General features: G+C 45.5%; 1 protein-coding gene across 1 annotated transcript in view; it reads right to left on the bottom strand.

The window, feature by feature from the left end:
* Positions 1 to 9,595, bottom strand: part of LOC120916222 (leucine-rich glioma-inactivated protein 1-like) — a 32,290-nt gene extending 22,695 nt beyond the window's left edge. The window contains exons 1-2 of the mRNA XM_040327083.1: positions 9,300 to 9,595; positions 1 to 415 (exon numbers count right to left, since the gene is read on the bottom strand). The exon at positions 1 to 415 is cut by the window's left edge and continues 36 nt beyond it. Coding sequence (XP_040183017.1) covers positions 1 to 155 — 155 coding nt within the window. The 5' untranslated portion in view covers positions 156 to 415; positions 9,300 to 9,595. The remainder of the gene's footprint in view (positions 416 to 9,299) is intronic.
* Positions 9,596 to 11,579: the final 1,984 nt, after the last annotated feature.

Raw genomic sequence — 11,579 nt, forward strand, 5'->3', positions numbered from 1 at the left:
TCGTTGGTTCCATCACACAGGACGTTGTCGGTAGTGCAGTTGCAGGCGGCAGGGCACCTCCATCTTGGCGGGCGTTTCGGCCGTCTGGTGCAGCTCGAAGGGAAGAGAGAGAAGAATACGAGGGTCCAAACGGACAGGCGGAGGAACTGCCCCATTGGTCTGGAGTCCTCGAAAAAAATATTGGCAAGTTATTTATGACCTCTGCTGCGCTCAATGCGCCATATTCACCGCCACTCCTCCTTTCCTAAAGTCCGCTGTAGTCGGCCATTGTGGTCCCCTCCCCACGTTTCGTCCTTTATTTATGGTCACATCTCTGATCTGGTTGATTTCTCAGATATTGGCCACCTACACATCCATGATACTCCTCTGTCTTGGTTCCTTAGTTCTGGTTTCTTGGCAAAAAATATTTTCCATTCTACAAAACAAAAAACAAAAAAAAGAACAAGACAGATTAATATGCGTCAATGGGGTCCCCAACATCCAATAGCCATGTGGCTATAGAAAGTCATTGACGTCCCCAACATCCAATGGCCATGTGGCTATAGAAGGTCATTGACGTCCCCAACATCCAATGGCCATGTGGCAATAGAAGGTCATTGACGTCCCCAACATCCAATGGCCATGTGGCTATAGAAGGTCATTGACGTCCCCAACATCCAAAGGGCGTGTGGCTATAGTAAGTCATTGACATCCCCAACATCCAATGGCCATGTGGCTATAGAAGGTCATTGACGTCCCCAACATCCAATGGCCATGTGGCTATAGTAAGTCATTGACGTCCCCAACATCCAATGGCCATGTGGCTATAGAAGGTCATTGACGTCCCCAACATCCAATGGCCATGTGGCTATAGAAGGTCATTGACGTCCCCAACATCCAATGGTCATGTGGCTATATTAAGTCATTGACGTCCCCAACATCCTATGGCCATGTGGTTATAGTAAGTCAATGACGTCCTCAACATCCAATGGCCATGTGGTTATAGTAAGTCATTGACGTCCCCAACATCCAATGACCATGTGGTTATAGTAAGATAATGAGGTCCCCAACATCCAATGGCCATAGTCAGTTAATGAGGTCCCCAACATCCAATGACCATAGTCAGTTAATTAGGTCCCCAACATCCAATGGCCATAGTCAGTTAATTAGGTCCCCAACATCCAATGACCATAGTCAGTTAATTAGGTCCCCAACATCCAATGGCCATAGTCAGTTAATGAGGTCCCCAACATCCAATGGCCATAGTCAGTTAATAAGGTCCCCAACATCCAATGGCCATAGTCAGTTAATGAAGTCCCCAACATCCAATGGCCATAGTCAGTTAATGAGGTCCCCAACATCCAATGGCCATAGTCAGTTAATGAGGTCCCCAACATCCAATGGCCATAGTGAGTTAATAAGGTCCCCAACATCCAATGGCCATGTGGTTATAGTAAGGTAATAAGGTCCCCAACATCCAATGGCCATAGTCAGTTAATGAGGTCCCCAACATCCAATGGACATAGTCAGTTAATGAGGTCCCCAACATCCAATGGCAATAGTCAGTTATTGAGGTCCCCAACATCCAATGGCCATGTGGTTATAGTGAGTCAATGAGGTCACTAAAATTAAATGGCCATGTGGCTATAGTAAGTAAATGATGTCCCCGCATCCCGTAGCTGTGTTCCTATAGTAAGTCATTTATGTCCCCAACATCCAATTGCCATGTCGCTATAGAAAGTCAATGATGTCCCCAACATCCCTGCACCTTAGTTACATGCGGCTGCACAGCAGGGATGTTGGGGACCTCATTGACTTACTATAACCCCATGGCCATTGGATGTTGGGGACTTTATTAACTTACTATAACCACATGGTCATTGGATGTCGGAGACCTCATTGACTTATTATAGCCACATGGTCATTGAATGTTGGGGACTTCATTAACTTACTATAACCACATGGCCATTGGATGTTGGGGGCCTCATTGACTTACTATAACCACATGGTCATTGGATGTCGGAGACCTCATTAACTTACTATAACCACATGGCCATTGGATTTTGGGGACCTCATTGACTTACTATAACCACATGGCCATTGGATGTTGGGGGCCTCATTGACTTACTATAACCACATGGCCATTGGATTTGGGGGACCTCATTGACTTACTATAACCACATGGCCACAATCTGAGTAATCATTGGGGAAGAGGAGACTTGTCAGGAATTTATTCATGCAGACTAAGTGAATGACAGGTCCACTTGAAACATTACTACATGCCAGACCACCATTTTTTTCCCTGGTATGTTCGGCATCTACACCTTTAACCCCATCATCATAAAAGTGTCACAAGATTATTAAAGGGGTCAGCAGGGTCATCCAATGAGGACTGGATAATAAATGTTCCTAGGAGGAGGCGGGCAAATCACGTCTGAAATATGATAAGGCAACGAGCCCGGTGTAAAGGATGCCAACCTAAAATGTGGCAGCGACTTCAGCCTGGACGTGCCAAGATTTCCCTGACGGTGACAGACATGAAATCAGGGACACCGGCTGACTACACTGGTCTGGTGACACTGTGACTGATGATCAGGTGCACTGGTGACACCGGGACTGTCGTGGCGTCAATCGGGACTACGGTTGCTGGCTGTACTGGTCTGGCAATGATTAGGAACATTGCGGCTGGTGTGGTGGACAGTATTGCATGGTTACCCCCTAAGCATAAATCCCCCCCATTCTCCCAGTACAAATCAGCCCCCCCCCAACAGCACAAATCTTTGCCCCCCCCGGATGAAATCCTCTCATTCTATATGTGCTCCCAGCACAATCCCCCCCTTCCCCCCCAAAAAAATCACCCCCTACCTAGCACAAATTCTCTTCCCCTCAAATGTGCGCCCCCCCCCCCACCCCACAGCTCAAATGCTCTCATTCCCCACATACTCCCAGCACAATCCCCCCCCCCAAAAAAAAAGTCCTCAACCCCTCAACATTTCCCCTCTCAGCAAGAAAGCCCCTCCCCCACAATAATCCTTACTAGCACAAATCCTCCTCCCCAAAATAAATCCCCCCCCAACACAATTTCCCCCCTCCCCCCCAAAAAATTACCTCTTCTAAGCACAAATCCTCAACCCCCCCACTCCAAATACCCCCTCCCAGCACAATCCCCCCCCCCCTCAAAAAAAATGTCCTCTTCTAAGCACAAATCCTCAACCCCCCACTCCAAATAACCCCTCCCAGCACAAATCCCCTCCCCCATACCATAATACCTTTTCTAGCACAAATCCCCCCCCATCTAGTACAAATCCCCCCCCATCCCCCGTCTTACCACTTAGCACCCCTCCCCAATTTTTTCCTCCTGGAACAATTCTTACCTCCTGCTACCACCCAAATTCCCATTCTTAACACAAATCCCCCCCCACAATCTCTTTGTGGTGCCCCCTGCACCTCACATAATACCACAGTGCCAAGGCCCACCCCTTGTCCCGGCCCTGCCTGACCATCAGCACCTGAAGTGTCACAAGCAGTGCCAGGACAAGGCCATCTGGTGCCCAGGGCAAAATATGTCAAACTGCACCCCTCCTTCCCTTAGGGCTAGGGTGCCCACATACCTGTAATAACCTATTGCACCTAGGGCAGATGCCCCTCATGCCCCTCCTGCCCTCCCTTGTCAAGACCCCCAGTCACAAGGCACAGCTTTCCCTTAAGGTTAGGGTCAGGGTGCCCACATACCTGTAATAACCCATCGCACCCAGGGCAAATGCCCACCCCTTGTCCCGGCCCTACCTGAACATCAGCACCTGAAGTGCCACAAGCAGTGCCGGGACAAGGCCATCCAGTGCCCAGGGCAAAGATGCCAAACTGCACCCCTCCTTCCCTTAAGGTTAGGGTCAGGATGCCCACATACATGTAATAACCCATTGCACCCAGGGCAGACACTCCTCCTGCCCCCCCTTTGTCCAGGCCCCGGTCACAAGGCACAGCTGTCCCTTAAGGTTAGGGTCAGAGGCCCATATTCTCAGGATACTCCATCGTAACTCCCTTTTTTGGCCAGTGTATCTATGCGACTGATTCTTAGAATCATTTTTGCATAGATACACTTAAGATCCGCCATCTGTAAGTCACTTACACTGGCGGATCTTAAATGCAATGACGCCGGCCGCCGCTAGATGGCATTTAAGTGAAGGAGTCATTTGCGTATGCAAATGATCCTTCTACGCCGATTCCCGAACGAGTTCGCGTCGCGTAACTGTCGCTAACGTCGTTTGCGTAAGCGGAAACTTACTCCTGCTATATGAGGGGTAAGTTTCCGCAAATCTCGCGTAGGCCATGTTACGGATGGTGTCGGGTCCCCGTCGTGTTTTTTCGTCGGGTACGTCGTTTACGTAAGTCGTTCTTGAATACGACTTTACGTCAATGACGCACACGTCGGCGTCATTGACGTTTTCCGCCGAGAACTGGAGCATGCGCACTGGGCTTTTTGAAGCCCGGCGCATGCCCAGTTCTTTTGCATCGGGGGCGCGCTTCATTTGAATAGAAGCCGCCCCCTTGGAGATCCGCCAGGCTACGCCGGGACACTTACACTCCGCTGTCCCAACTTATGGAGCAAGTGTTTGAGGAATACAACACCTGCTCCTGTAAGTTGGGACAGCGGAGTGTAAGTGCCTTAAGCGCAGCTGGCGGAAATTTACTCAGAATATGGGCCATTGTGCCCACATATCTGTAATAACCCATTGCACCCAGGGCAGACATCCCTCCTGCCCACTCCTTGTCCAGACCCCCGGGTCACAAGGCACAGCTTTCCCTTAAGGTTAGGGTCAGGGTGCCCACATACCTGTAATAACCCATTGCACCCAGGGCAGACACCCCTCCTGCCCACTCCTTGTCCCGGCCCTGCCTGACCATCAGCACCTGAAGTGTCACAAGCAGTGCCGGGACAAGGCCATCCAGTGCCCAGGGCAAAGATGCCAAACTGCACCCCTCCTTCCCTTAAGGCTAGGGTCAGGGCGCCCACATACCTGTAACAACCCATTGCACCCAGGGCAGATGCCCCTCCTGCCCCCCCCCCTTGTCCAGGCCCCAGTCACAAGGCACAGCTTTCTATAGTGAGTCTAGGGACAGAGCGTTGTCACTCTGTGACAGGAAGTTTCTGGACACGACAGGATCACCAGCGATTAGAAATGACATGGACAGCGTTCTCGGCGGTGCGTTTTGTTCTCCTCTCGGGGGAGGTGACAGCTCGAGGCGCCGCGCTATTTAAGGATCGGCAGATGAATCCTTCATTCTATTCTGTATTGTCTATTCACAGCCCGGAGGGAGCTTCATGGCTCGAAGCGCCACAATTACTCGCAACGGCGCTTCACAAATCACTGGCGAGCAAAAGTGACCGCAGCTACAGAGGACCGTGAACGCGGGACGCCAATTATGTTTCTAAGTTTAACCAGAACTTGTGACCCCCTCCGAGGAAAGAAACAAGCGACAAATTGCTACAAGTGGAAGAAGAGTGACAATTTGGGGTGGGGGGGGGGGGGGGTGGGAACAAAGGGGCCACTGTTGTGGGTCCCTCTGACATTATTTAGGCTTGGTTCACACCACTGCGTGTTTGCCTGCGTGGGCGCATGTGTGCATTTCATGCGCATTCCCGGGCTTGGCGTGTTGGGCGGCCCATTGAAATGAATTGAGAAGGAGCGCGAAACACATAAAATACGTCGCCGACTTTCTTCAAAAAAACGCGACACGCCGAACCAAATGGTACTGCAACAATCTGCAGTTTGCCGCTCGGAAACTTTTAGAGATGTGTTGGGGTTCCATTAACCTTTTCCCCAGGGCAGCCATCAGGAATTTTGGGGCCCCTTACACAGCTTCAGTCATGGGCCCCCTGGATCAGAGAACCGAGGGGGGGGGGGCTGTCGCCTGAAATTAAGAAGCGGGGGGGGGGGGGGACTTTACAAAAAAAACGAAAGAAATATAGAAAAATATATATATTAAAAAAATTATTAAAAAAAGGGGGTAACCATCCGGGGCCCTGGGGACCTCTGGGCCCTTTAATAAAAAGAAAAAAGAAACCTCTGGGCCTTTTAATAAAAAAAAAAACAAAAAAAAAACATAAACATTTATAAAAAATACATAAAAAAAGGGGGGTTGCCATCCGGGGCCCTGGGAACCTCTGGGCCTTTTAATAAAAAATAAAAAAAAAATGTATAAAAATAAATAAAAAAAGGGGGGGGGGTTTTTTTTTATAAAAATAAGGGGGGTTGCCACCCAGGGGGCCCTGGGTCCTTTAATAATAATAATAATAATAATAATAAAAATAATAATAATATTATATATATATATATAAAATAAAAATAAAAACAATATATACATTTTTTTTATAGAAAAATAAAAAAAGTGGGGGTTGCCATTGGGGGCCCTGGGGGTCTCCGGACCCCTAAAAAAAATTATGGCGGCCCTGCTTTTCCCACCTGTGCCAAAGCCCAAAGGCGGCTACGGTGTGAGCTACAAGTTCTGGAAAGGCTTCCATGGACATCCTCCCAGAGCCCCGCCTCCGGCGCGCCTCCTGGGGCACGCATCTGGCGCGCTCTGTAACCCTTGTGTTCTTTGACACAGCTGATCACAGATTGCAGTAAAGGCCAATCACAGTGGCCCATTACTATGTGATTAGCTGTGTCCAATCACAGCTGATCACATGTAAAACAGACTTGCCGGTCATCGGCAGTCCTTTCTTCCCGTGCTGCGTCTGTGTGGGGAAAGGAGTGGCGTTAACCGGCAAGATTGTCAGTACATTGTTTACACTGATATTTAAGGCACTGATCATTAGTAAGCGTCAGTGCAGCTTCATCAGGGCCCCTCAGAGCATGCCTTATTAGTGCCTGTCAGTGCAAGCCTCACGAGTGTGCCTCAGTGCAACCTCATCAGGGCCCCTCAGTGCAGCCTCATTAGTGCCTGCCAGTGCCCATCAGTGCAACCTATCAGTGCCCCTCAGTGCCCCTCAGTGCAGCCTCATCAGGGCCCCTCAGTGAAGCCTCATCAGGGCCCCTCAGTGAAGCCTCATCAGGGCCCCTCAGTGAAGCCTCATCAGGGCCCCTCAGTGAAGCCTCATCAGGGCCCGTCAGTGCATCCTCATCAGGGTCCCTAAGTGCAGTCTCATCAGGGCCCCTAAGTGCAGTCTCATCAGGGCCCCTCAGTGCAGCCTCATCAGGGCCCCGTCAGAGCAGCCTCATCAGGGCCCCTCAGTGCAGCCTCATCAGTGCCCATCAGTGCAGCCTCTTCAGGGCCCCTCAGTGCAGCCTCTTCAGGGCCCCTCAGTGCAGCCTCATCAGGGCCCCTCAGTGCAGCCTCATCAGGGCCCCTCAGTGCAGCCTCATCAGGGCCCCTCAGTGCAGCCTCATCAGCGCCCCTCAGTGCAGCCTCATCAGCACCCATCGGTGAAGAAGAAAAATTACATATTTGCAAAATTGTAGAACAGAAACGGTTAAAGACTTTTTTCAAAAATTTTGAAAAAAAAAAAGAAGGAAAAAGACCGTCAAAGAAAAAGTAAAAAGTACTACAAAGTAAAAGAATAATAATAAGACTAGAAAAAATAAAAAGAATGGAAAAGAAAAAGAACAAAGTAAGACAAAGTAAAAGAAGAAAGATTAAAATGAAAAAAATAAAAATAACAAAGAACATCAAAGAAAAAGTACATAGTAACACAAAGTAAAAGAAAAAAGTACCAAGTACTACAAAGTGAAAGAAGGCAGATTAGAGAAGTAAAAAAAAAATTATGTCAAAGAAAAAGAGTACAAAGTAATACAAAGTAAAAGAAGAAAAGAGAAAAAGAAAAAACCTGCATAGAAAAAGTACAAGGTACTACAAAGTAAAAGAAGAAAGATTGGAGAAGTAAAATAAAATAAAAAAGAATGTCAAAGAAAAAAGTACAAAGTGATACAAAGTACAAGAAGAAAGAATAGGAAAAAAAAAACAAAGTAAAAAGATCGGCAGAGAAAAAGTACAAAGAAAAAGAAGAAGAAAAAAAGAAAAAGCCTGCAAAGAAAAAGCAAAAAGTACTACAAGATAAAAGAAAAAAAAAAGTACAAAGTACCAGAAGAAAGAACAAAAGAAATACAAAAATAAAAGAATTGCAGATAAAAAGTACAAAGTAAAAAAAGAAAAAGCCTGCAAAGAAAAAGTACAAACTACTACAGGATAAAAGAAGAAAAATTAAAACAGAAAAGAAAAGAAAAAAACTGAAATAAAAAGAGACAATAAAAAAAGCACAAAGTACCAGAAGAAAGAACAAAAAAAATACAAAAATAAAAGAAAAAAGAAGTTCAAAAATGAAAAGAAAAAGAAAAACATGCAAAGAAAAAGTACAAAGTACTACAAAGTAAAAGAAGAAAGATTAGAAAAGTAAACAAAAAGAAAAGAAAAAAGAACGCCAAAAGAAAAAAAAGTACAAAGTATTACAAAGTACAAGAAGAAAGAATAGAAAAAAAATACAATGCAAAAGAAAAAAGAATGGCAGAGAAAAAGTATGAAGTAAAAGAAGAAAAAAAGAAAAAGCCTGCAAAGAAAAAGTACAAAGTACTACAGGATAAAAGAAAAAAAAAGTACAAAGTACCAGAAGAAAGAACAAAAAGATATACAAACATAAAAGAATGGCAGATAGTACAAAGTAAAAAAAGAAAAAGCCTGCAAAGAAAAAGTACAAACTACTACAGGATAAAAGAAGAAATTTTAAAACAGAAAATAAAAGAAAAAAATGAAATAAAAAGAGAATATAAAAAAAGCACAAAGTACCAGAAGAAAGAACAAAAAAATACAAAAAGAAAAGAAAAAGAAAAACATGCAAAGAAAGAGTACAAAGTAAAAAAAGAAAAAGCCTGCAAAGAAAAAGTACAAAGTACTACAAAGTAAAAGAAGAAAGATTAGAAAAGTAAACAAAAAAGAAAAGAAAAAAGAACATCAAAAGAAAAAAGTACAAAGTAATACAAAGCAAAGAATTAGAAAGATTAGGATAGCAAAAAATGCACAAAGTAGTAATGCAAAGTAAAAGTAAAAAGAGAATGAAAAAAAAAAATCTAAGTGAATAAAGAAAAAAAAAACATCAATGTAAAAGAAAGATAGATTAGAGCAGAAAATATAAACATTAATACAAAGAAAAAACAAAAAGTAAAGAAGAAAAAAAATCCAAAGTAAAAGAAAGAAAAAAAAGAACAGAATAAAAGTGAAATTAAAGAGAAAAAAGAAAAGAATAATAATAATAATAATAATAAAAAAAAAAAAGAAGAATGAGTCTCTAGTAGTGAGCACACTTGAGTCGCTTGAGTCGCACTCACCACATCACTTGGCTCATCGGTGGGATTCTCTTCTCGGTGATTTCTCGGTGGATTTGGCTCGCCCGCCTTTCCCTCCTCTCCTCTCGGTTCTCCTCTCCCTCTTTCCTTTTCTCTCGGTGTCCCTCCTTTTCGCGGCGCCCCTCTCCCCGTCCCGTGTGGGGTGTTGGTGGCTCGCCTCCTTTCACACAATGTGTTGTTTGATGGAATCTCTGGGACAGCTCGGAGGGAGGAAGGGCTGGATGGGGATGACCATGGTGATGAGGAGGATGTGGGTCTGTTGGGAACAGTCTTGTCCTCATTTGTTCCTCGGGGGGGGGGGGGGGGGGTCTCCAGGCCGGTGGCCGCCGTCTTCTTCTTCTTTTCTCATTAGTAAAGATCTGGTGTCATCTTTGGCTCGGCCCGGGGATTGTGATGTGGAAGGAATTTAAAGGAGAACTTTTCCATGATCATCAATCGTAGGAGAACGTCTCAGACTACAACTCCCATCATGCCTCTGTCTGTGGGAGGAGTCATGCTTGTAACTGTCCGCCTTGCAATGCCTCATGGGACTTGTAGTTCTGCAACAGCTGGAGGGCCACCAGTTTGTGACCCCTGGACTCTAAAAGTGCTAATTAAAGTGCAGGCCCCGCCTTAAATCTGAACATCAAGTTGCAGATGCCGCATAGAAAGAGCAGTCAGGGATCTGTCATTTAGTGCCGGGAGCACTGCTGCCTCCAAATGTCAGATCCCAGGATCCTTTTGCCATTTTTAGATTCCAGTAGTACTGGGGATCTGTCATTTGTAATGGGAGTAGCAGCTGGTTGTCTTGTTAACAAGTCATCGTGGTTGGTGTTGGGTTGTAAACAGCAGTCAGGGATCTGTCATTTAGTGCCAGGAGGAGACAGATCCATGCTTGCTTGCTTGTAAGCAAGTCAGTGGGGGTTTCTGGGTGATGTCATGATGACCAAATATGGTAACGATCGTATTTAGTCAATGGCATTCCCCGGGATCCCTTTGCTAGATTAAGATTCCAGTAGTACTTGGGATCTGTCATTTGCGATGGGGGTAGCAGCTGGTCCTTCTTTCGATGAGCCATCGTGATGGACGTGGGCCTGCATCACTGGACACGACTGATGTCTTGTCAACAAGTCATCATGGTTGGTGTTGGGTTGTAAACAGCAGTCAGGGATCTGTCATTTAGTCCCAATAGCATTACTGCCTTAAAATGACAGATCCATATTCACTGCATCAATGGACATGATTTATTTTGGTTTGCAAACAGCAGTTAGGGATCTATCATTTAGTGCTGGTAGCATTACTGCCTAAGTGACAGATCCTAGGATGCCTTTGCTATTTTTTTTTAAAATTCCAGCAGTACTGGGGATCTGTCATTTGTGATGGGAGTAGCAGCTGGTTATCTTGTCAACAAGTCATCATGTTGGATTGTAAACAGCAGTCAGGGATCTGTCATTTAGTGCCAGTAGCACTAATGCCTCCCAATGACAAATCCCTGTTTGCTTCAGTTTGTAAAACAAGCCAGTGGGCATCCTGGGTGATGTAATTGATCAAATATGGTCAATATTGTATTTGGTCACTAACATTTCCCAGGATCCCTTTGCTAGTTTTAGACTACAGTAGTACTGGGGATTTGCAATGGGAGTGTCAGCTGGTCACCGAGTTGGCGAGTCATTGCAATTGATGGGGATCTGGATTGCAAATAGCAGTCAGGGATCTGTCATTTAGTGCCGGGAGCACCACTGCCTCATAAATGACAAATCCCTATTTTCTTCTGTTTGTAAACAAGTCGGCAAGGATCTTGGGCGGTGTCATTGACCAAATATGGTCATGACTGCATTTTGTCAATGACATTATCCAAGATCCCTCCTCTATTTTTAGATTACAGCAGTATTAGGGATCTGTCATTTGCAACGAAAACAGCAGCTGGTCCCCATGTGGAGGAGTCATCATGATTGATGTGGATTTGCATCACTGCAGGGGAATGATATCTGTTTCTAAACAACTGTCAGGGATCTGTCATTTAGCGCCAGTAGCACTACTGCCTCCAAATGACAGGTCTCTGCAATCAAGCCAGCGAGGATCCTGGGCGATGTCATTGAGCAAATATGGTCATTACTGTATTTGGCCAATGACATTACCAGGATCCCTTAGCTAGTTTTTGATTACAGTAGTACTGGGGATCTGTCATTTGCGATGGGAGTAGCAGCTGGTCACCGTGTTGGTGAGTCATTGTGATTGATGTGGATCTGGTTTGCAAATCGCAGTCAGGAATCTGTCATTTAG

The sequence above is a fragment of the Rana temporaria genome, chromosome 10, assembly GCF_905171775.1.
Source record: "Rana temporaria chromosome 10, aRanTem1.1, whole genome shotgun sequence".
Classification (NCBI taxonomy): domain Eukaryota; kingdom Metazoa; phylum Chordata; class Amphibia; order Anura; family Ranidae; genus Rana; species Rana temporaria.